This window comes from Chelonia mydas, chromosome 6, assembly GCF_015237465.2.
Source record: "Chelonia mydas isolate rCheMyd1 chromosome 6, rCheMyd1.pri.v2, whole genome shotgun sequence".
NCBI classification, from domain to species: domain Eukaryota; kingdom Metazoa; phylum Chordata; order Testudines; family Cheloniidae; genus Chelonia; species Chelonia mydas.
Genome location: NC_051246.2, coordinates 51,904,239 through 51,930,488, shown reverse-complemented (window position 1 = coordinate 51,930,488; position 26,250 = coordinate 51,904,239). Strand labels below are relative to the sequence as shown.

General features: G+C 40.4%; 1 protein-coding gene across 2 annotated transcripts in view; it reads left to right on the top strand.

Annotated features, from left to right (window-relative positions):
• Positions 1 to 26,250, top strand: part of SHANK2 (SH3 and multiple ankyrin repeat domains 2) — a 612,060-nt gene that overhangs the window by 111,485 nt on the left and 474,325 nt on the right. For both annotated transcript variants that reach the window (XM_037899997.2, XM_043548746.1), the window contains 7 exons: positions 1,112 to 1,315; positions 4,373 to 4,444; positions 5,429 to 5,537; positions 5,834 to 5,985; positions 7,081 to 7,248; positions 14,799 to 14,915; positions 25,977 to 26,054. In XM_037899997.2, the coding sequence (XP_037755925.1) occupies positions 1,112 to 1,315; positions 4,373 to 4,444; positions 5,429 to 5,537; positions 5,834 to 5,985; positions 7,081 to 7,248; positions 14,799 to 14,915; positions 25,977 to 26,054 (900 nt within the window). The remainder of the gene's footprint in view (positions 1 to 1,111; positions 1,316 to 4,372; positions 4,445 to 5,428; positions 5,538 to 5,833; positions 5,986 to 7,080; positions 7,249 to 14,798; positions 14,916 to 25,976; positions 26,055 to 26,250) is intronic.

Here is a 26,250-nt window from a genome sequence, read left to right as displayed (position 1 = left end):
CTGTAAGGTGTCAATTTGTATTTTTCTGTACTGTTCCGTTCTTAATATCTACATATAGAAATGCAAGTTGAAGAATATAATTGTTAAGAACATAGAGATCTTCAGAAATGATCTAAACAGAAATTAATGACATATTGAAAAGCTGAGTTCATATTGTGGTCATAGTTAAGGCGGCTAAGTGTATTTTGATTTTTTTCTTGTATTTGAAATATTATTGGGGTTGGGGGTACTTCTTTTGGCCCCAGAGCAGCCCCTGTATGCTGCTGGGGAAACATAAGGGGACCAGAACAGTCTGTAATTGTCCAGGAGAGAGACTGACATAGCAGCCCTATGCCATACTCTTTGCAAGCCCAGTGCAGAAGGAGGGAGGGGCATATCAAGGTGAGAGGATGGGCCCACTGCACATATCACTGCGGCCACAGAAAGGCAGCTGAGGACAGGCTGGTGTAATTTAAACGTAAATTATGCGGGAGGCTACACGGGTCACCAAACAAAATAAAAATCGAAAGGGTGCTTGAAGTCCCATTAGCCTGCCTTCCCTGGGTTGTACCAAGAGATGTTGCGTACTCGCACATGATCTGTGAAAGAAGATATGATTTATAAAGTCTGAGAAAGAACTCAGGATGCCCTATGTTTTTATAGCACCTCTGTGTTTGATGTTGTTAAGGAACAGATGTCTGAAATCTAATCTCCTTGTTAATGCAGTTCTTTGTCTTAGAATTTAATTAAATGTAGATTTTCAGCTTCTTTTGCAAGGAAATGCAGACAAGTACCAGTTTATTCGTTTAATTTGTTATAGCTGATCTCATTCATTTTGAGCTCAAGTTATATGCTTTCTTCTCTTCCTCTTTGTCTAGAAAAAGTTGGATAAGGTATTGTGAACATGTGCCTGAAAATGAAAGATACCAAGTATTGTGGAATATTTTGCCTTGTGGCTGAGCAAAATTTTCTGCTTTATATGCAAGTGTATATTATATTGCATTTGTATTTAATTTCTGTGCACTCTTTGCAGGCTCTCACAATATTACTTATGTGGCTTTTTGTTACTTTAGAATGATCTTTATAAATCTCTCATAAGTTTTGTAACATGTTATTTTATTTGGCTTTACAGAAATGCATTAGATTTAATCCTGAAGCTTCAGTGTGGGTAGCAAAACAACGAATTTTGTGCACTTTGAATCAGAGTTTGAAAGATGTCCTGAATTATGGGCTGTTTCAGCCTGCCAGCAACGGGAGAGATGGGAAATTTTTGGATGAGGAACGACTCCTTAGGGAATATCCACAACCAGTGAATAAAGGTGTTCCTTCCTTAGAGGTATTTTAATACAACTGTAAAAATTTTAAAGCTTTACTATCTGAAACATTTTTATTTATGGTATGATATGTATATATAGTAAATCTTATTTGAGGTTTCTAAATGGATGTGAATTATGCTCAAGAAGTAGTGTTCAAAGGGCTGACCTTGAAGCCTTGCTCACACAAGTAATGCTGTTTATTTCAGCGGGGGTATTTTATGTATTACTCACATAAAAGTTAAGGATCAGGCTCAATGACTTTCTGTGGTGGGATGTACCAGCCCTTTAATGCTAGAAACCTGTGGGGCCAGCACTACTCTGTTCCAGGGTTTTCCTCAGGAGGCATACCAGTAGAACAAGAGTCATGATCACTGATTGACAGAAAGACATTTCAGGGTAACACTTTTTATGATTTGATGGAGAAATCTAAGGTGCTAAACTATGTTTTAAGGACCAGACTGCAGTTCCAGTTGTAGGGCATGCTGGAACTTTTCTTTCCCCTTAGCAATGATGGGCTGCTGGGAAATGTCATTCCTGGACAGCCAGGTGTAGTCTTGAGATAAAGCAAGACATTCTGGGAAAAGGGACTATATAAATCCTGGCACCCTCTGATGAGTGAGAGGACTGGGAGGGCTGATGGTTTCTCCCAGATGAAAGAACAAGTAACCCGTTGCTTGACCTATTCTGCTCATTATTGATACACTGGGATTTTTAGTTGAAAAAATGACTGTGTAGCACACCATATAGCAAGGGCCATGTGAAATCCAGAATTCACATTAATTGGTCCATGTAGAGCCTGCTGGTGCACATTAAAAATTCCCTAGTGCAATGTTTCCTATATGGTGGGTCCCGATCCAGCAGAGAATTGTAGGAAAGTTCTAGAGGATGATGGGCCTAATGTGGAGGGGAGAACCTGGGGACGGGGGATTGGAGAGGAAGGACGCCCTACACTTACCCTGCAATGACAGCCCCTGTCCTGTGGTGCTGGCTTGACTCCCAGGTGTGGGTATTGCAACCTGGCATATGGGACAAACCTGAGTGTGTCACAACTCCCAGAGTGGGACCCACCATTTCAAAAACACTGCCCTAGGGAACCTTGAGTGGACACTAGCAGGCTCTACATGGACCAATTATGCCACTACACGTCAGTGTGTTTTAGAAATCACCCTCCCATCCCTGCCAGTAGTGTGCATTACCTCACTGCTCAGACAAGCCCTTAGTATGAGTAATCTAAATTTTGAGTAAAATTAGGGAAACGGGAGATTATCTGGAAATGTTTTTATATTTAGGCTATTCCCTAGCTCACATAAATTACTCTCTGATTTTATATGTAATACTTCCTACACTGAGTCAGTAATTGCTCAACTTTCTCTCTAGGAAAGGCCAAAAAACTATAGTAGACAGGAAAAATAAGTGAAATTTGCAGGTCTGACATCAGTAGATTTACACTGGTGTAAAACTAATGGAAGTAAGAGTTCAGAGCCCTACTTACTCTACCAGTTGAATTCTGAGGGTCAGTCACTGATGTTTGTGCTATAACCCTGACCAAAGTAAATACTCACTATATTTAAGTCTACTGTTTTCCCCAGTGCACTTGTTACAGTACTGTTTTAACAGTAGAGGACTTGTCAGCAGAATTCCTCTATGTGCAATAAATGGGGAAAGGATCCTTTTTCTCTGCAGTATTCAAGTACATGGCATGTAACGGATGAAAGTGTTCTGCCCGAAAAGCTGATATTCAGGCCCGATCCAAAAAATACATGGCACTCTTTGAATTCTACCTAGTAAACAAAGATCTGTTTTTGTCTCTATTCACAACATGTATTTACCAGTTCAGAGAAAACTGTAGCATGTTGAGAGCATGAACAGTAGTTACAGTAGAATCTTAATGAACACAAAGAGACAGAAATACCCTGAAAAGCTAATATTTTTTTAAAAAAAAAAGGGGGGGGGGAGAGGGGGCTTTGAACTTCAGACATAATCAAGAAAGATTATGGGCCAGATAGTGAAGGGACCTTGTGTAGTGGTACACAAGACGCTTCCTCAACATTGCACGTCATGCAAAAGCTTATTGTTTTGAGGCACTCACACTGCCTGGATCATGGCATGACCCTCCTGCACTGTTGTACAGAGTGAGGCCAGCGGACCAGAGCAAACAGTGTACTTCATTCATTAGGATGGAATAGATTATGCACCACAATGGGCAAGGAGCACAATCTCCCCACCACTCGTCCGGGGGTACTGCAGCTCCACACTGCCCCCTTACAGGGAGGAGTCATAAATACCACCATCTAGCCTTGTGAGAAGAGAGGTGGGGGTGAAATCTATGTTTAAAAATACATTTTACACGAAAGTCAATTAATCACAGAAGAGCCATTTAGCATTCTAATGAACTATAAATTGTGGTGTGCTAGAGCAGTGGTAAATATATATCATGGTGTAATGGTGACCCCATGAATTTTCAGCTGATCTGTCTGCCTCTAGCAATAGGCAAACTGGTCAGAACAGAATAAGAACTGGCCTCAGCTGGACCAAAGCCAGTCCTGTAACCCTTATGCACATGAGTAATCCTTACTCACAGCAGATGTATCATTAACATCCACAGAACTACTCCTATGAGTAAGGATTCAGAAATGTTCTGCTGATTTTTTTTTTTTTTTAATGCATGTTTTAAATTTTCACATACCTCTGCAATTCCTTTTTCTGTCTGAGGCTGGAAGTGAAAGTGCTGAAATGTCTTTAGGGAAAGCTCTTCACATGGTATTTCCAGTTTATTTGTGTAGATTCAAGGGGCCAAACTCATTCCTCATGTAATTTCATTGACTTCTGGATACTTATACCAAGTATAAAGTTGGCTTATAAGGATTGTAGAATTTCAATAGTATGATTCCAAGCATTCTAACATTTTGGGGTTTATTTAATTATTTGTTTATTTAAACTGTACTCCCAAGCCCTTTTTTGAAGTTTGCCCAAATCTACATGACTGTTAACAGATGCCACATTCTGATAATTTCTGATCTTTTTCACTATTAAATAAAATATGAAATTTTGACTTAATCTATTTGTTTCCCTATCAGTTTCGGTACAAGAAGAGAGTGTATAAGCAATTAAATCTTGATGAAAAACAGCTGGCCAAGCTTCATACAAAGGTATGTCCAATTTACTGGTGATAAGGGAGAGCATCCATTTTCTGAAAGATAGTATCTGGCAGGAAAAGTACTAACATCAGATGCACAATGACCCTCTGATTAGAATCCTTTGATTCTAATGACAGTCTAAAAAACACATACAGAGTGCAGCCTGGATAGTTGTAGCATTGAACTTGCAGATATCTGTTCATGTGAATAGTCCCACTGAAGTCAAGAAACTGCTTATGTGAGTAAAGCCTGAAGGACTTGGATTTTATATTCAATACACCAGGGATTCTCAGACTTCTTCATATAGACCACATCTAAACAGAAGTTGTCTTGTGGATGCCTCCCCTCCCACAACTGACTGGAGAATGTGAAGCATCTTTGCAACAACTAAGGCAACTGCTTAAGTGGAAAAGTAATATTTAGAAAAGTATGTAATTTAGCACTGGAAAATTAGGGGGAGATCTGCTTCGGGTGACCAACTGAGCAGTCTGCAGACCACCAGTAAACGTCCATGAGTGGCTAGTGGTCCAGTGACTACAATTTGAGAATTTTTCTAACAGTATATTTCCTATGTTTGACTTTGCCATAAATTTACAAGTAATTTTATATGAACTTTATATAAACCCAGCAAGTTTTCAGTACATCACCAGTTTTATAAATACTGACATACATATCTTCAGAGACCCTTACAGGTCGGATTAATTATGATCTCCATCTTATCAGTCTGATTTCTTTATGAATAGGACTTCTAGTAATTTTTTTCCTGAATGTTGTAAGCAGCATATTCTTGTTTTTAATTTTGACCATTGCATTCCATAGAATCTATGCTCTGATTGAGTACCATTTTAGGGCCAGAGATCCTCAACTAGTGTAAATTGGCACTGTTCTATTAAGGTCAATGGAGCTATGGAGATTATACCAGCTGAAGATCTTAGTCGTAACTGGAATATTCTTCGTACGATCTGAGGACTTTTCAGTCGTCACTCTTTCTTTCAGGCTAATTTGAGAAAGTTTATGGATCATGTTCACCATCTCTCAGTGGAAAAAATCACAAAGATGTTGGATCGGGGACTGGACCCCAACTACCATGACCTAGAGAGTGGAGGTAAGAGATTAATGAAATCAACGCATAAAGTGGTACACATTCTGGTTTTACTGTATAAACAAAACCAAATTCTACCCGCTGAATCTATTGCCCTTTAAAGGCTCGGTCTTAGCAAAACCTATAGTTCCAATATATGAAGGAGGTAAGTTGATAGTTTATGCTATTCCTAAGGCAGTGTTTCATCTGTTTTATACTTAAAATCTAACAATTAAAATATTTTTGAAATATTTGTAAATACATTTTTTGGTTAAAGTTGCTTGTATTTTTCTCACACATTATATTCTTTTTGTCTTTAGAAACTCCTCTAACTTTGGCAGCTCAGCATGATAATACTGTAGAAGTGATTAAAACTCTGAAAAATGGAGGGGCACATTTAGATTTCAGAGCCAAAGATGGAATGACAGCTCTGCACAAAGCAGCTAGAGCCAAGAACCAAGTAACCCTCAAGGTAAATTCTCTCAGAGCCACATTATGCATTATTTTATACAGAACAATATATAAAGGAATATGCTTTGGAGTTAATTATCATATTGTCCTTAATGGATCTTTTAATTTGTGGTTGCTTAAGTATTTACCCTAGGCTTTTGACTTTCAACAAAGGGCCCTTTCATTTCAGAAGCGTCTGTTTCACCATCACTTCTGAAACATAATTTATGTTAACACTAGAGACCTTACAGTGGCACATCTGTATCAATGCAGTTGCGCCGCTGTAAGATCCCTCATGTAACCGCTCTATGCTGATGAGAGAGAGCTCTCTGGTCGACATAATTGAACCACCCTCAATGAGCGTTGGTAACTACGTGGCAGGAGAAGCTCTCCCACTGACATAGCGCTGTGCACACTATCACTTATGCTGGTGAAACTTGTGTCTCTGAGGGGTGTGTTTTTTTCACCCCGAGTGATATAAATTTTGCTGACATAAGTGGTAGTGTAGACATGGCCTTAACCTTGTGCACTGATAAATAATGTAAGATCTGTCTGCAGGAAATGCTGTTTATCTGTCTTTGAAAGTGAATGCCAATAGCATGAATCATACATTTTATCTTTTTAATACTGGCCCCTTTGTTTTTTCGTCCTGCTCTAACTGGTATTGTTGATTATTTTGACATTCTAGATTAAATCTTGTGTTTATGAAATTCCATTACTTCCTTCTGGACATGATTTCAAATTACACAATGTTTTTGGTAAGGCACGCTGCAATTGAAGAGTGGCCAAAAGCCACAACTTTATTAAAACACCCAATTTTTCAACTCGATAACAGGATGGGTAGTGGGCAGTCTTTGCTACTCATTCTGTCACCTGCAGATCCCCTGAGTACCAACTCTAGGACTTCACAGAGTGCACCAATTGCCTGAATTACCATGGACCTTTGGCACTGTGCCACAGCTCTTCTGAGGCTGTCTGTACTTCAGCCCATTCAGCCAGCTTGTAGAACAGGAACAAAAAATGCCACCTCCTAAACAGCACTTTGGAAAGGTATAAATATACAGAGAGCCCTTCAGTTATTTGCTCAGACATGTTCACCATTTATAATTACTTGTAGACCCTTTTAGAGCTTGGAGCATCTCCTAACTACAAGGACAGCTGTGGATTGACACCACTATACCACACCGCAGTAGTAGGAGGAGACCCTTATTGTTGTGAACTTTTACTTCATGAACATGCTACAGTCAGCTGCAAAGACGAAAATGGATGGCAAGAGATTCATCAGGTATGAAAGATTACTCTTCATTAGATTTTATATTTACAGCTGTGGGACTGCGAGGTCAGGAAATATGCCTGCTCAACAGATCGCTTTTCCAGGATTTTGCGTATTGTGTGGGACTCTGTAAAATCTTTTATTGGAAGGTATTTAATTTATATATGCAGGGATTTCTTCTTCTTTTGTTTTGTTTAGTACCATGGAATTTGCTGTTAGTGAAGTGAATATCCTGTCTACTAGAGTTTTGCAGTAGTCAAGCTTCACAGTTTCTATGGACATAGTTGCACAAATTACTGCTCCAGCTGGCTGGTATTGCACATCCCTTTAGTGGACTCTTGGAAGTCTGCATTGAAGCATTCTGTTAGGAATGCCCCACTGCAAAAATATTGCCAGATCTTTCTTTTTCAGATGCCACTTTCTATTTTCTTGGTCATGCTGCTTGTTCCTTTATACCAGAAATATCTTGACCTTAGTTATTGGTGGTAATATAATGAATATGTGGACACAAGTCCTGAATCTGGAATCCTTTAGTGTGCTGTACTGAAGGATTTTTCTCACTGGTTCGCTCTAACCAGTTCAAAATTTGAGTTTTGCTTCCTCTCTTCTAGATAAAAAGTTTCAAGTGACATTTCCCATTTCTCCATAACTGGGTCTCCCTGACTGCTGTGCTCAAGTAGTGTTCAATATTTCGTAGGTAGATACATTTGCTGTCACCTGGTCCACGTAAGAGAGTGATTTAGGGCCTTGTTTAATCTCAGTATGCCCTAGGGTTCTGGTGATCTCTTGAACTAGACAATGGTGTACCATGATTATTTTTCAGGTATAGCTTGTTCAGCTTTGCAATAACAACCAGGAGTCTTTCTTTGGGAAATGATAGGCATCCTGTCTCTGTATTCCAGAAGCCTATGTATCTCTTTCTTCATAGAAATCCATATGATTTGGTAAGATGCTTTTTGTCTGAGACTTGTTTTTTCTTAGGCCTCTTCTCCTATGTGTTCTCCTAATAGGTCTGAATTTCCTCTAAGACCTTCAAATAAGGGATTTAGCAGCAGTGTGCTTAAAGTACATGAAATGAAGCAGTGGGTTGTGGCATTCTAAGTACAGTCACTGTATTAAGAGAAGGAGGTATGTAGCTTACAGGAGATCAGCATAAAACTGATAACATCTGGCATTGCTGGTGTTTCCCTGTAGGAGGGTCTAGTCTCTAGGCCAGTGGCTCTCAAACTTCATTGCACCATGGCCCTCTTCTGACAACAAAAATTACTACACGACCCCAGGAGGGCGGACCGAAGACTGAGCCATCCCAAATCCCCTGACCCCGGGTGGGGGGTCCGAAGCTCAAACCCAAGGGCTTTAGCCCCAGGCGGGGCCGGGCTGTAACCTGAGCCCTGCCACCCAGGGCTGAAGCCCTCGGTCTCAGGCCCTGGGTAGTGGGCCTCGGTCTTGGGCCCCGGGTGGTGGGCCTCCAGCTTGGGCCCTGGACCCCAGGAAGTCTAACATCAGCCCCAACTACCCCATTAAGATGGGGTCATGACCCACTTTGGGGTCCTGATCCACAGTTGGAGAACCACTGCTCTAGGCAAAAGGATTGGAAGGATTGCTGCACACAGATTGTTTTATGGCATCAGATATTGGGTCATTTTGTATCGTTAAAGTTGTGAGACAAGAAACAAAGGAAGCTCTGTGTGTGTGGGCGCATGTGTGCACGCGCAAAAACTATAGCAAAAATTTCTTTCCTCAGTATGCTCTGGAACTTGGATGAAGTGCTGTAAACGGTACATAGGCCTTTTGTTGAACCTCTCCACAGGGCTGAATTTCACACTTGATACCTGATTCTCTGAGTTCTTGAGCATATTTACCTCTCACTGAGATTAATTGGATCTGATGGCACTCACCACCTTGCCAGTTTGGACTCTTGGAAGGTTTAGATGCAGAATTACCAGTGGCCTGGGGATAACGTTTTGGAGAGAATTACAGTTAAAAAAAAAAAAAAAGGCAGTAAGATTTCCATGGAAATGTATCAGAGATACTGTAGAAGCCTCTTCTGATATGCATCAGAAGCATCTCACTACACTAGTATATTTGAAAATTCCAACAGTTTCCCATGTTTGCTGCAATTATTTTCTCAGTCTGTCTTCTGTATGGATTAGTTTCTTGGTTACTGCTAAAATGAATTGGTCTGGTATATCTGCCTATGTGTTCGTGGGCAAATATCCTAGGATGTCAAATCAAGTTTTCTGACCTAAGAAGGATTCCCACTTTTCCTTCATCATAGTTTTCTTAGTACACAATTCTTTTCTTAGTAGGAGGTGGGTCTGAGTTGCAACATTTGGACTTGGATCAAAGCTTTTTCAGTGTTCCAGGGTGTTCGTATCTTGGTTATTTGTTTGGGTCCATTTCTATTAGGAAGTAAGTAAAAGGGGTTTAATCACCATTATAGTTGGTTTGGGGGGGGTGAATTGGAGGTAGGTAAGTGTTTCTTTAATTCCCTCAGAAGTCTAGGTGACAGTGATGGGGAGGAACTTTTCTTTCAAAGAATGGTCTCACCTGCAATCTCTGGAAGTACAAAGAAGAATCCTCTCTGTATGAAAACCCAACTTAATACATTTATAGTAATTATTTCTCTCACTGAAAAGGGGCTGTGTTGTCCAAAACCATCTTCTGGGATTTAATCCTAGATAAATCAAGGAAATTTAAATCTGGATTATGGGTTAATTGAGCAATCCATGCTCAGAAAGCAACAATGTCAGTACCCCTCTCTGACATGTGAAAGATGGCAGTATAAAGCTATCCCATCTATTATCATTTCTGAGAGATGTGAAGTGACTTAGGATAGTAAAGAAGTCATTAATCACAGCTTGGTTTCTACTTATTTACTAGAACAGTCATTTAGGCCCAGATTCACAAAGGTATTAAGTACCTAATTTGGGCACCTAAGTCCCAGTCCCAGTAGCCACTGCAATCCACAAAACTGCTCAGCTGCCATCCAATCCTAAATTCACTTGGTGCATAAATGTTCACTGTACAAGTTCCCTAGGCACCAATGTTTCTGCCTCTTTGCATGGGCACTACTGCCTCCCTCTAGTCATCGGGATACCTATCTCCTGCCTAAGCTCCAGCAGGATTCACAACCATGGGATGATAGGGGGGAATGCCTATCTCACCTGCAGGGCCTGATCCAGTAGGCATGCACTCAGTGCACCCACTGGATCAGACCCCATCAAAAACTGATTTGGTGCTGCCTCCCTTATATCTTTTAGTGGTAGAACACTCATCTGCAATGTGGGAAACCTAGGTTCAATTCCCTTCTCTGCCTGGTGGGGAGAAAGGATTTGCACTGGGGTCTCCCCCTCTCAGGTGAGTGCCCTAACTACTGGACTATGAAATATTCTGTTGTGGGACTGCCATAGTCTCTCCTGTTGAAGCTGTTCCACTTTAACTCCCAATTACTATTTTAGTATTTATCCAGAGAAAGAGAGAGAGAGAGGTCCAGGCCTCTTGCTCCAATGACTAATTAATTATTTATGGAAAGGGGAACAGCTTCAACAGGAGAACTTGAGGCAGACCTGCATCAGAATATCTGATAGCACAGTGGTTAGATCACTCTGCTGGGGGGTGGGTGGGAGACCCCTGTTCAAATTTTTTCTCCCCATCAGGCAGAGAGTGGAAACTGAACCTGGGTCTCTCACATCCTGGCTGGGTGCTCTAACCACTGATCTAAAAGTTATAAGAGAGGTGGCATTTCCTCCTTCTCTTTTGTGTGGAGTTAAGAAGGTTCCTAACTCATCTTGCAAGAAACAGCATAGACACCTAAGCCACTCACCTCCAGGAGAGGGGTTCCCAGTTGTGGATTGCAAGCAGAGATAGGTGTCTCCTGAAGCCCAAACTTAAGCACCTAACTCTGTGAGAACGGTGCGGTTTAGCACATCTCTCTCATGAGCATCTCCCATTGGCTAGTTAAGGCTGCTCTCTGCCTAGCATGCTGGCTTTTGTGGATCATATTCTTAGGTGCCTATCTCTCCGCATACATTGTATAGGGAACCTATGCACCTAATTCAGGCTTTGTGGCTCCCATTTTAGTTCCAGTGATTTTTTAGGTGCCTAAAAGTTAGGCATCACAATGATGAACATTGTAACCCCCAATACTTTTGTGGATCTGGGCCCTAGTGATTAATTTTCACAGAACCCCGTAGAGGTAGTGTCACAGGCTGGGTGGCCTTTTAAGGGGAGATGGGCTAAGCCCTGCTTGTGATATAGCAACTATCCATCATTTGATCATGATCTGACAGCTTAATTATCCTTAGAAACCCCAGCTGTGAAAGGGTCAGGGAAGACTACATAGAGAGAGGAGAGAACTCAGGAGAAAGGAAACCCACGAGACAGGAGATAGAGTTCTCACTCTCTCTGGGTAGAGCCTGCTGAAGGCAAGTTGAAGAGGACCCCAAGGATGGAGTTAGTCCCTGTTTTGGCTCCTGGAAAGGGGGAAAGGCCCATGGAGGCAGCACTGTGGGTCGGTGTTCCAGGGGAGGAACAAGGAGCTGGGAGGACCTAGGGAGAAGCCTGAGAGGTCTGGGAACCAGAGGAGAGGCTGTATTAACCACAGGCTCCTGGGAAACAGCACAAGGGGTTTGGAGGTAGCAAGTAGCCCAGGGAAACAGCAGCACATCTAAAAGAACAGACCTAGCTGCTTAACATGGGGTCTCTGGGTTGGCAACCAGACCAGAGGGTAAGGCTGGGTTTCCTCTACTAGCCCTAAGGAAGGGCATAACCCTCTTCCCAGCACAAGGACTGTTGAGCTGAGGTGGGGAGGGGCTGAGGACTGACACCAGAGGGCAGGTTGAGGAGTAGCCTGAGAAGGGTGAAAGGATCTCTTCATTGGGACATTTAGACTTTTAGACTTACCTTTCAGTGTATAGTATATAGAGCAATATAAACAAGTTATTGTCTGTATGAAATTTTAGTTTGTACTGATTCATAGATTCATAGATATTTAGGTCACAAGGGACCATTATGATCATCTAGTCTGACCTCCTGCACAACGCAGGCCACAGAATTTCACCCACCCACTCCTGCAAAAAACCTCACACCTCACTGACTTTGTTAGTGCTTTTTATGTAGCCCTGTTGTAAAACTAGGCAAATATCTAGATGAGATGATGTACTTAGTTGGACTTTTATTACCTCAGAAGAGGTCTGGATTAGACACAATTTAGCTGGAAGGATAAACTGTGGACAGAACAGGCAAATCACAGTGCCAAACAGCAGATCAACAGGGGGTGCTAGAGGCAAAGACTCCTGCACACCATTACGTGACATCAGAGGGAGCCACAGCAGTCCATGGAAACACTTACAGGTAGGGTAGCATTATTAGCCTCATTTTACTGATTAGCAGACAGACACAAAGGGCTAAATTCAGCTCTAGCATGAACAGTCATATTTTCTGGTTACTTAAATGGGAGCTGTCCCCTTGTTTCAGGGATGATTTTAGCCCAGAGATGGAGTGATTTGCCCAGGGTCATGTAGTGAGTCAATAGAAAAAATGGGATTAGAAACCTGAGATTCCAACATTTTAGTCCTTTGCATGCCTGCACTGACTAGCTGGCTGACTATTGGAAATGCAGGCATCTGAATTCTGGAACTCAGTATCTGTCTCTTCTAATCTAAACTGTACTTGTGAACACAAATATACATTATCATTTTGCAGTGATAGATTTGGGCATCCTATATGGCTGTTCCATTTGCTCCTTGGTGAATAATATCTTTCTGATGGCTTTTAGAATAAATCTTTCCTGTTCTATTTTCATTGAATCTGTTTTTTCCCTCTCTACTTGGGCAAATAATTCATAATGAGTAAACTATTTAACAAATATTGTCCCGTCCCCCCCCTTCTGCTTGTGAATGGTCTGTGACCAGAGACAAGAATAATGGTCCACTAGTTAGGGCACTAGCCTGGGACTTGGAAAACCTGGCTTCACTCCCTGCTCTGCCATAGGAGTGATGTGGGACAGGTTAATTATCCTCAGTTCCCCATCTGTAAAATGGGGATAATAGCACTTCCCTACCTCACAGGGAAGAGAATCAGTACATTAAAGATTCTGAGACATTTATGTACTATGGTAGTGGGAGCCAGATAAGTCACTAAGATTGATAGATAGAAATACTGATTTTTTTCCCCTCAGATTTATTCATTAATGAAAATTGTTCACCAGATTAATTCATGGTCTCATTCAATGAACAATTAATTCCACCTATTCAGTATTTGAAATTTGGGCAGTGTGTCTGGCCAAATAATTCACAGGTTTTCTCTCTTTGGATCAAAGTCAGACCCTCTGTATGCAGGACCTCTGCAGTTATTGTTGAATCTCAATCATCTTTTACTGAGTTATGTTTTGTAATGATTTTGACTCTTCTTTATATAATACATATTTCTGAAGTACACTCTTGTAGCTCTTGTGCTCACAGATCAGAGGAAGATACTCAGAAGGAAACAATGTTGTGAAAAATCATTGACTTACAATACTTTGGCTAATTGAATTCCCCAATATATCTTCACTCTTTAAAAGCAGTGTTCAGAAATCAGATCATCTTCAGTGCAATCTAGTGTCACCTTTCCAAAAAAAGCTTGATTTTCTACTCTAGTGTCTATAAACAGAAAATAAATGTTTTTCAGTCAAATATGCAGCATGCTAATTTACGGGCTCATGGTTTCTAATAATAATTTTTGCAGGTAAATGAATATTTTGTCTTGGTTCTGTTGTATATAGTTCCCACTGCATTAATAGGAGTAACAAGCACATGTTGGTAGGTACATAATTTGGAACTCTTTATTTTATTGTATCTTAGACTGTTATCCTCCAAATTCTTAAGCACACGTTTAACTTTATGCACATAAAGACTCCCATTGATTTCCACTTTAATGTGCAAACTCGAGCACATGTATACGTTTTTTACAAGATCTGGGCCTTATGCCCCAATTAGGCCTCTATTGAAGCTAGTGGGAGTTTTTTCCATTGACTTCAATGGGAGGTGGATCAGACCCTTAACTTGCTCAATTTCATATTTACTATATCAAATATTATTTTCATTTCAAATCTTACTTCCATTTTAAAGTGGTTTTTTTTTGGAGCCAACCCAGGCACCTAGTGTCAGCTGCTGTGCACAGCATCCAAGTGTGAGTCCTGAACCCTTCCTGTGGTAAACATAGCAACACTGCAGAGACAGCAGTCTCAGCTATTGGAGAAGGAAATGTGTCACTTGGTAATGACTGGCTTCATCAGATATAGAAGCACTCTCTTGGGAGGGCCAGAACTGTACCAAATGCTGCTGTACTGAAAGGAGGGTTATTACAAGGTGGACCTTAGGATGGAGAAATAAAGGACGGGAATGATGGAGGTGATGTCTCTTGGTGTTCCTACTGGTACTCTAGAATCATACAGAATAACTGAGAATTAGGCCATAAGGATGTAGCATATTCTTGGATGAAGAAATGTGTAATTGGGATATTTACCCGATACGGGAAGACTATATAGTAATCAAAATGTTAAATTTATGTCTTTGTAGGCTTGCCGATATGGACATGTCCAGCATTTAGAACACTTACTTTTTTATGGAGCAGATATGGGAGCACAGAATGCCTCAGGAAATACAGCATTGCATATTTGTGCCCTTTATAACCAGGTTAGTTATCATTCTTCTATAGCTTTGTATTTCTGTGTCTTTTTTGGGAGTTTTTTTAAAAAAATCTTTCATGAAATGTACGAAGTAGAGTAGAACTGGAACTGAAATTTTCTTCCTGTGGAAAATCTTGCATTTATGAAACAATTTTCATTCCAAAGTGACTTCCACCAGTTCACTGGTGTGACTTTCTTTAAAACATCATCAGCAAACATATACAGGAACTCCTCGCTTAAAGTCATCCTGATCAACGTTGTTACGTTGCTGATCAATTAGGGAACATGCGCGTTTAAAGTTGAGCAATGCTCCACTCTTACGTTATTTGGCTGCCTGCTTTCTCCATAGCAGGCAGTCTCCCTGCGCTCCTCCCCGCCCCGCCTCCTGCCTGCGGCAATCAGCTGGCTTGCCGCGTTTAGGAGGCAGGAAGGAGGGGGTAGGAGTGAGGACTTGGAGAGCAGGCTCTCCCTCCCTCCCCTGCCTCCTGCCCACGGCAATCAGCTGGCTTGCAGCGTTCAGGAGGGAGGGAGGGGAAGGAGGAGCGAGGAAGCAGCCTGCGAAGTAAAGGAGGATGAGGTGTGGGGTGGAGAACAGGCGGGTCAAGGGTGGCGGCTTGAGGGAAGGGGTGGAGTGGGCGGGCTGAGGGTTGAGCCCCCCGCCCCTGGTGCTTGCCGAGTAGGGGAAGCTGCTGCTGCGCAAAGTGCTTCTCCTAGCCTACAGCATCTACAGCCTCCTTGCCTGCCTCATTGTCTCCAGTGACTTAATAGGATTTAAAGATGTTGTCCCCGCTATGAAGAAAGATATCCTCTGCTTGGCCAAGAAAGGTTTTGATGAGGTGGGAGAAGCTGATGTTACACAACTTTTGCAATCACACGGAGAAGAGCTAACCAATGAAGATCTGATGCAACTCGAGGTGACGAGAGCAATGGAAGAAGAGGGCCAAGAAGTAGAAGAACCAACCCATTGAAATTTGACTGCCACTTGTGAATTCCCCTGCGGGAAGTTAACTACCCTGCCCTCAGGCAGAGAAAAAAAAAAAACTCCAGCTGCTCACAGCTTAAAAAAAAAACCTCCCTGCTTTCCAAGCAGCCAAAAAAAAAAAATTGTCCTTTTAAAATCCTATTGTGCTTTCAAATGATTGAAGCTGGGTTACAAATCCTGAGTGATGACGATCTTACCAGAGAACGCAGCTCCAAAGTGATTAGGGGAGTTGGTCATCTAATGACTTGCTATAAAGAAATTTACCAAGAAAAAAAAAAAAGGAAAGTAAAACAACAATCTCTAGGTGTGTTTTTTTGAGTTCAGAAAGTTCAGCAAAGAGGAGCAGCCGGACAATCCACCCTCTTCCACCCTCTGACTCCACCACCTCAACCAAGCTTCATACTCAGCAATGATTGTAGTATTAAATTGCTTGTTTAAAATTGTTTAAAATGTGTATAATGCCTTTTGTCTGGCAAAAAAAAAATTTCCCTGGAACCTAACCCCCCTATTTACATTAATTCTTATGGGGAAATTGGATTCACTTAACATCTTTTCACTTAAAGTCGCATTTTTCAGGAACATAACTACAATGTTAAGTGAGGAGTTCCTGTATTTCTTGAATGGTTCACCCTTAGCTCTGAAGTTATTGTAGTTAGCATTATGGAGGGATGATTGCTGGATGTCAGGGTCATAGCCAACTCCTCTTCTTCAGCAGTTAAGGTTTGACCCTGGTACTGAATATTGAGAATATTTGCAAGAAAATGAGCTGGAGATAGTGCTTGTCCCGTTGTTTTTTTTAATGCTTGTAATTTAACTCTGTCATTGCATATTTCTCTTTTTAAGATCTCACTCAGTTCCTTCCAAATTTCAACAGCGTCAGCAATAAAAGAGCTATTTCCCTGCATTTTCTTCAAGGCTACAGAAATAGGCTTCAGGGTACTCAGCATGTGTTCAACATTTCTCTTAAGCCCAATGCTGAGAACTTTGGCTGTGACGGTGCCATCTATTTTTTTCATGATTTTGTTCACAAACTGTCATCAGATTAGGCCAGTTCGTGATACAGTGCTCAAAACAGTCCACTACTGAGTTCCATCGCATGTCTTGTGGGAGAGTTAGCTTGGTTCTTCCCACTTTTCTCAGAGCAGCTTCTGCAAAGTGGTTGTTACGGAAGTATTTTGCAATTTCAACAACATTAGCCTTTATTTCTGGAACACTGAAGTCTTTGGCTAGGAGGTGCATCAAATGAGCACTGCAACCATAGGTTATTAGCTTGAGACTCTCTTCACTCTCTTCTAAATTTCTTCTCATCTTCGATACATTTGCAGCAGTGTCTGTGACCAAGCTGCATACTAGACATCTGAATTTTTTTTCACAGTTTGTTTAGCTTTTACTGCTACGTCTTGTAAGTATTCTGCTGTGTGTGCATTTTCTGATGTATCAATTGTTTCTGTAAGGAAGACATTCCCTTCTTCTGTTGTCACACAAGCACATACAACAGGAACACTGTGGACATTGCTCCACCCATCAAGACTCAGGTTAACAATTTTAGCCTCTAGATCTTTTGCACACTGCTCATTTTCTCTTTCATACACTTTATCCAGCAGTTTGCCTGCGACATCTGCTCTGTTGGGTATACTGTATCCTGGTCTTAATGACTTAACTGTGTTAATGAAGTGTGGGTTCTTAATCATACGGAAAGGAGAGTTTTTGCATAAACAAACCAGGCAATTTTTTCATCCATTACCTCTTTTTGTAATCTGCTGGTTCTTATCACAAACTTATCTGTGGTTGTTTCTGGATGATGGAGTTTTTTTTTCTTTTTGATACAGGTGATATACTGTGGCTATGTGACATACAGGATGTGACTGAAACGCTATCATTGGCAGATAACTCTGAAACTATAGAAAATGGTAGTGATCTTGAAGGTGGATAGTCTTCAGAATCCTTTATGTTGAGGATGGATTCTCATAAACAAAATAAGTCAGTGCAGTTATTTAATTATTATTACCATACTGCTCGTTTAGTATTACTCATTGCATTCACTAACACTCAGTGCTACTTTAAAGGTGAAATTGTAAAAGGAAGATCTGCCTGTTTCAGCTCTTTATTTTTTTATCACAGCTGCATCTAAAATGATAGTACCACAGTGTAACAACTATATTTTTGCTCAAACATGAGAATTCAAGTATAGTCCAGAAGGAAGACAGGAAAGAAAGAAGTATGAAATAAAAAAAGTTTACCAACCTGAAGATCCTGCATGTTCAGACATGTTCTTTTCATCATCTTCAACGCAGCTTCCTCCTGAGAAGGCATGATGTTGTTTCATGCCGTCAACCAGGCCTTGCATTTCTTTGTTGCACTGTTTGCATTTTGCACGCATGCCTGTCTTACCCACAGGTAGAGGAACTGCATTAAAATATTCTCAGACTGGGTCTCTTTTATGGCCTGCTGCCATTATAGGTTTTCCCTTCTAGTGAGAGAATGGTAAATCAATGAAGGCTATACTCAGAAAAACCTCAGGACTTCTGGACTGTGCTGCTCAAACAGTTTTACTTTTGTTTCTACTGCCTGTCCCTCCCTTCTCACATTTGCTCCAGACTTCTTCTCCTTGTCCAGATCTTTTCCGCCCCCAGCAATCTTCTACTCATTGAACTTTTTGAAACTTTGCACTTTTAGAGAGAGGTAAGGGATTGACTCTGTGTACACAAATTTGCAGACGGACAATAGGGTTGAGGTCTGTCATTTCTCACCTCCTTATATTATTTAGTTATTTAAAAACACTTTTGCTGTTAACAAGCATGTTATCTCTGGCGACACAAATCCACAGCTTGAGAACAGCAAAACTAAGCATCTCTGATGGTATCTTCTAGACTGAGCACTGAGTCCCATTGCGTAGATAGAACGATTAACCTAAATAATCTATACAGAAACCCCTGGAGCCCCATAAGATTGGGTCCCTAATCCATGAACTACTGGAACTCATTTACAAAACTTTTCTTAAACATTACATGAATATATTGTCCCATACTATAGAATCAGCATTTATAATCCCTATTCGATGATGATATCTTTGAGCTATAATGTATCTTAATTAAAACTATCTTTAAATAGGTTTCAGAGTAGCAGCCGTGTTAGTCTGTATCCGCAAAAAGAACAGGAGTACTTGTGGCACCTTAGAGACTAACAAATTTATTAGAGCATAAGCTTTCTTGGGCTACAGCCCACTTTATTGGATGCATAGAATGGAACATATAGTAAGAAGATATATATATACATACAGAGAAGGTGGAAGTTGCCATACAAACTGTGAGAGACTAATTAATTAAGATAGATAGGTTTTTTTCCTCAAAAAGCATTTTATCAAAAAAAAATCCGATTTAAATTAAAAAATCTGATTTTTTTTAATTTATTTTTTTTAAAAATCATTAATTTTTATCCGCCCTGGGGTCAACTTTGCCTTCACAAACTTTGCCCTTTGCCCTTACATCTGGAAAAAGGACTGCATGAGTTGTAGATGGTAGAATTTGACCCTGAGCAGATAAACTAAATAAAAGGATGCAAGAAACACAGAGCTGTAGCTCTTAAAATATAGCTCTTTATATCTGCAATTATTTTGGACAAATCTTCTTTTAATAATTATGGGCCAGACTACGGTGAGTGGCTATGCATGGGAGTAAAAGGGTTTAAGATGCCATCCATCACTCTGAGTTGGCTGTGCAGGGCCTACTCTAGACTTGAATCCAGACATTAGGCAGAGAGCAGAAGTTGAGTGTCTGATTCTCTTGCCTTGCATGCAAGTGCATAGGGAGAAGTGGGGAGTTGGCATAGCCCTCCATGCATCAGCAAGCAGAGCTAACTGGACGTGGGGACAAGTTTGGTGCTTTTGGTAATGATGTAGCCTATTTTGCCAAGATCTTGAGAGGGGTTGGAAGTCAGAGGGATGTCCAAGCTGAAGTTCTTGGACGAGACCTCGGGAGTCTTCTATGATTCTTTCCAGAGCTGCTACTGGAGCATCACACTTTCTCAGGACTGAGAGTAAACTCTCAATCTAGTCCTCTATTGGGTGTGAAGTTTGGCTGCATTAGGTTTGAGTTGCAGTCATACCAATGAGCTGCTACTAGTAGATATGCTTCCCCCCTTACAGCCTATTGTTTTGCATATTTGGATATGCAAATTCAAAGGCAAAACCTTCTTGCTTTATTGAAGTGAGTAACTTTGAGAGCTCAATGGGACTACTCCTAAGTATAAGGCAAACAGGGCTTTGTGCTTTTACTTTCACACTGGGTCATTTTATAACATTCCAGCACTGTATGTATTAAAACCATATTAGGACACTGTGCATGGAATGCTACATTGCATTAGAAAAACACAAGTAATGAGGCATGATTGTAACTAGTAAAACATCTGTTAAAGCATCTGCTTCTTAATTAATTACCATCTTGATTGAAAAAGACTTGTCAAAGCAGATTTCCTCACTTCCTTTAGTATTTCTAAAATATCTTGATTTTTTCAAAAGAGATGATTTTTGGAATAATTTAACATAAGAATGCGTTTAGTGTTTAGACTTTGAATGCTTGTGGGTTGCTGCATGCATTCATCTCACTTATAGCATCTGTGTCCCATGTTGCAAGGGAATATTTAAGCATTTGTATTGTAAGCCTCTGTAAATCACCAGAGAGGAGAGAGACATTAACTAGTGTAAAGTGCTGCTCTCCAACAAAAGGTGTTATGTCGTGGCTAACAAGGAAGGCCCATTGACACCAGATGGACTTTTGTGGAACATTAAAGAGGACAAAAAACTTATATTGAAACTTCACATACTATAGTTCACAAACCTTTACCACACATTGCAATCCTTGCATATCGTAGCTTTAGTGGACATTTCTGAGCCAAGACGTTCTCCTTCTGGATCTTTTACTGGAACCTTGCATCCTGTGATTTCACTGTTATAACCCACATGTTCCCTGTTTCCTGGGCTGGCTGATCAGGGATGTGTGAAAATGAATAATTATTTACTGGCAGTGTTGTTGTTAGAACCAGTAAGTAATTGTTACAGATCTCTACTAAACCATTCCTTTGTTCCTTCTGTTAAAGGATGCCTTATCTTATGGCAAAGGGGAGGGAGGTGGATGGGGAGGATAGGATGGGTGACAGTGTCCTTTTTACCCTGTAATTCCAGTAGGTGGAGTCATTACCCATTTGATTTTGTTTTAAACCCAATTTGAGTTGCTGGGAAATACTCTCATCAGTCAGTAATTTCCCCTTCCTGGATGCCAATTAAATGATGACCTAAATATGATTTTGTTTTAAAGTCACTTTACAGCTCCTGGTCTCTCAATGAAATTATTAGTCTATATTTTATAAATTATGCAAGTATGATATGTACATTCCTTTAAAATACAACCTATTGAATTTGTTTTACTTACTGAGCTACTATGAAATCAACTAATAGATATTTGATTTTAGGCAACAAATCTAATCTGCTGACAGCCCACACATCTTTATAAAATTCACTTAAACCCCTGAAGGCTAAAAAGCTGCTTCATGTTTATTTTATGTATCATAAATAAACTGCATTAAATGGTAAATATCAAAGGTTATTAAACTGTCAATACTGCACTTTGTCAAAAGCCAGAATTGTAGCATTGGTAGGAAGAATCTTAAATATGTGATGTAGACTTTTTTTGAACTGATAAACTGAGCTGGTGGAAAAATGCAAATAGTTTTTAATGGGAATTGTCCCATGAATACTTAAAAAAACCCCTAAAATCTGAAAATGTTTTAGGTTTTCAGTTCTACATAGATTTCCAAGGCCAGAAAGGATCATTGTGATCATCTAAGCTGACCTCCTCTAAAACACTGGCCATAGAACTTCTCTAAAAAAATTCTTAGAGAATATCTTTTAGAAAAACATCCAATCTTGATTTATAAATTGCTAGTGATGGAGAATCTACCGTGACTCTTGGTAAATTGTTCCAGTGGTTAATTAACCTCAACATTAACATTTTTACCCTATATACAGTGTGAATTTAACCTAGCTTCAGCTTCCAGCAGTTGGATATACTTTTCTCTGCTAGATTGAAGAGCTCGTCATTAAATATTTGTTCCCCTGGTAGATACTTATAGGCTAATCAAATCCTTTTTAACCTTCTCTGTATTAGCTAAATAGATTCAGCTCTTTGCTATAAGAAATGTTTTCTAATCCTTCCCCATCCCCTTCCTTTTCATCTCTCTTTTCACTGAATGGGAAAAAATAAAAAGAGGGGGGAAAGGAAGAGAAAGGGGGCAAACTGGAAAAAAAAATCTTTTTATAAAAAAATTCTACCATAACAAACATATTCTGGGAAAAATTTCATTTTAGGGAAAAATACCATTTTCATGGTACATTTTGATGGAAATTTTTTGATTAGCTCTATTGATAAGGCACTAGGAATACAATTATATTGTGGTGTTGCAGAAAACACAACAGTTGTATTACATTTGTAAATCACGTCCAAAATTTTCAAAGGAATGAAATAACTATTGTAGAATCCCAATGTATTTAATTGCAAAATGTAGCCAATATATTAACTGAAATTTAAGCAAAAAAGGCCTGTAAAGTGTTGCAATTTTGTCCTGCACATTATACCATTGGCAGAGTCTCTCACATTGTATAAAACATCCTAAATCCCAATATTTTGTGATTATAAAACTCCTTGTGAGCTGAAGCTTAGTACACATATTCATTGCCCATACTAAATTTACAAAACCCTTGAAACAAACCATAATATTTGAACGTTTGGATAGGAACTGCAAAAAGAGAGGGGTGGAGAAGGGGAAATGTATTTTCAGAACCATTTTGTGATTTATGAAAGACAAATAAATTATAAAATAAATGTGAATTTAGGTACTCTGAAAATTAAATTATGATCAGTTTATAAATACTGTGAGTTTCAGAACACACAATACCTTAATGAACAAATTGTGGACCGAGTTGGGAAATTTGGAACTTTAATATGCAAGCTTGCAATCCAGCCTTCCCATTTTTTCTCGGTAGAACATATGGACATAGTGAATATTACATGCATTGCGCCAGCCTAGGATCATCTGGTATGAATTTGAAATAGGGGTCACTTATTGGCATGCTAGAACAAAAGCCCTATCAACATTATTTAAATCTTTAGATCTCTCTTTAGGCTATAGCACGTGAATTTTCCCTTGGCTGATTAGTAATATGTAAAATCTTTGGAAAAACATTATGGTCCCATGAATTAATTATAGATAGATAGATACAGACAGACGGACAGACTCTCTTCCTTGCCTGTCCCTGTTTAGCACTGTAAAGTGCTCTCCTGAGCTGTTGGTTTGATGCAGTTCCTAGCACAGGTAGGAAATATTATATAACAGGAGTGGCCAACCTGTGGCTCTGAAGCCACCTGTGGCTCTTCAGAAGTTAAGATGCGGATCCTTGTATAGGCACCGACTCTGGGGCTGGAGCTACAGGCGCCAACTTTCCAATGTGCCGGGGGCTGCTCACTGCTCAACCCCTGGCTCTGCCACAGGCCCCGCCCCCACTCCACCCCTTCCCGCCCCTGAGCCTGCCATGCCTTCGCTCCTCCACCTCCCCCCCCAGAGCCTCCTGCATGCCACGAAGCAGCTGATCAGGAGGTGCAGGGATGGAGGGGGAAGCGCTGATCTGTGGGGTGGGTGGGAGACGCTGGGACCGGGGTGGGGGGCGGCGTGGAGCTGATGAGGGGGCTGCTGACGTATTACTGTGGCTCTTTGGCAATGTATATTGATAAATTCTGGCTCGTTCTCAGGCTCAAGTTGGCCACCCCTGCTATATAACTAGGGCCCTACCAAAATTCACAGCCATGAAAAACGCGTCATGGACTGTGAAATCTGGTCTCTTGTGTTCTTTTACCCTATACTATACAGATTTCATGGGGGAGACCAGTGTTTCTCAAATTAGGGGTCCCAACCCAAAAGGGAGTTGCAGGGGGGTCGCAAGGTTGTTTTAGGGGGTTCACGGTATTGTCACCCTCACTTCTGCACTGCGTTCAGAGCTGGGTGGCCAGAGAGGGGTGGCTGTTGGCCAGGTGTCCATCTCTGAAGGCAGCACCCCACCAGCGGCAGCACAGAAGTAAGGGTGGCAATACCATACCGTGCCATCCTTACTTCTGCGCTGCTGCAAGCGGTGGCTTTGCCTTCAGAGCTGGGCTCCTGACCAGCAGCCACCGCTCTCCAGCTGCCCAGCTCTGAAGGCAGCGCCGCCGCCAGCAGCAGCAAAGTAAGGGTAGCAGTACCGCAACCCCACCTACAATAACCTTGTGACCACCCCACGACTCTTTTTTGGGTCATGATTCCTATAATTACAACACCATGACATTTCAGATTTAAATAGCTGAAATCATGAAATTTATGATTTTTAAAATCCTATGACTATGAAATTGACCAACATGGACCATGAATTTGGTAGAGCCCTATATATAACTATATTGTCTAGCATCCTATCCCTTTTAAAAATATTAAATTACCTCTCTGTGACAGGTGCTAGAATCCTGACTAGAAATGCAGAGCCAAACTGCTTGATTTACCCTGTCAAGCAGAACAGGGAGTAGTGGGCAAAAGGGGCTTTATGTTATCTATCTTGATGGAACCCTGATCCCAGGGGCACCCAGGGGCCATTTAGGACAACTATATAAGTCCTCTTTGTGCTGAAGGGGGCAGTACAAGGGATTTACCAGGACCAAGGATCTGGCTCAGTATATCGGAAAGCAGAATGAGGAAAATTACTTTTAAGGACAATTTCTGTATGTACACCTGTCTGTGAATCAGGATTAGCTGAGCTAATAGAAACATACCTGACAAGAAAACATAAAAACATTCTGAATTGTGGACTGGTTAAGCACAGGTCCCGAGATGAACATTAAAGACGACATGTGGAAATAGAATACTATATATGAATCAAGAAAAAGTCAAGTGCGCTGAAAAATGTCAGATCTATAGAAAAATTTCTATGAGGTTATTATCAGTAATATTTTACAACAGTACAGACTAGTGTCTTACTGCAATACAGTGTATTCAACTAAAAAAATATACTGATAGGATTTCAACTACATACTCTGTACCAGAACCTGATCTCATGTAATCTGGTCTCTCATCATTTGGGGAGGAGGTCAGGGTATATTAGTTTTGTGTTGTGGTATTGTTATTTGTGTATGGAGGACTGGCTTTGTTATAGTATGAGCAGCTCAAAAAAAGTTTCTTTGAAAAAAACTTGTATTAAATATACTGTTGCATTGAAAACTGCTAACTGCTTTGCTTGAGATATATGCTGATAAATCAAAGTAAAATTGAGGTAATAAACTGTCCTCTCTGATTAGTGGATGTCTATATTAATTATTTAGGTCCAGGTTGTGGTACCCTTGATCATATAACACAATAATTTATTCCTTGAACAGTCCCCACTGGCTGGAAGGTATCAACATGAGCAAAGACCTTTAATGTACAAAGTTTAATTTGAAAACACTAATTTTGCTGTAAAATCTGATTTGTTTAATAACTTGATGTAATTTTTGTAATATATTTTTCTGAATTGTTAACAAGGTATTTAAATCTCAATAAGTACTGCAGTCCCCTTAGTTGTTACTTACACTTGCTTACACGGCTAGGATGGTGTCCCTAGCCTCTCTTTGCCAGAAGCTGGGAATGGGTGACAGGGGATGGATAGCTTGATGATTACCTGTTCTGTTCATTCCCTCTGAAGTACCTGTCATTAGCCACTGTCGGAAGACAGGATACTGGGCTAGATGGACCTTTGGTCTGACCCAGTATGGCCATTCTTATGCTGTTTCCAGTACATTGAAAAATTGAACCTTGCCCATAACTACAGTATTTAAGAATTTTCCAACTGTATTGAAAATTAAAATTATTTTAATCAACTAAATCCTTTTACTGGAACAGAGTTTCATATTTCTTGGGCTGTTGACTTATTGTTTTATGTTCAAAAACATATGCCAAATAACCACCAAATCTTATAATTTGAAGCCTATTTTTAGTGATTAAAGATTATAATTAATGAGTTCCTCCTTCTCTAATTTGCAGGACAGCTGTGCAAGAGTTCTGTTGTTCCGAGGAGCCAACAAGGAGTTAAAGAATTATAACAGCCAGTCTTCGTTTCAGGTAAAAAAAAAAAAAAGACTATAAGGATGAAATTTGCCGTTGTGCAGAGGATCTGCAAAAGGCCTATGTATTCTTAAACCCTGTTTTGATTTATATGACATATTGAACTTGTGCTGGCCTTCTGCATGGGGTACCAGTGGGGATTTCATTGTAAGATGGAAACAGACGAATAACCCAGTTATTGCTGCAGTAAAAT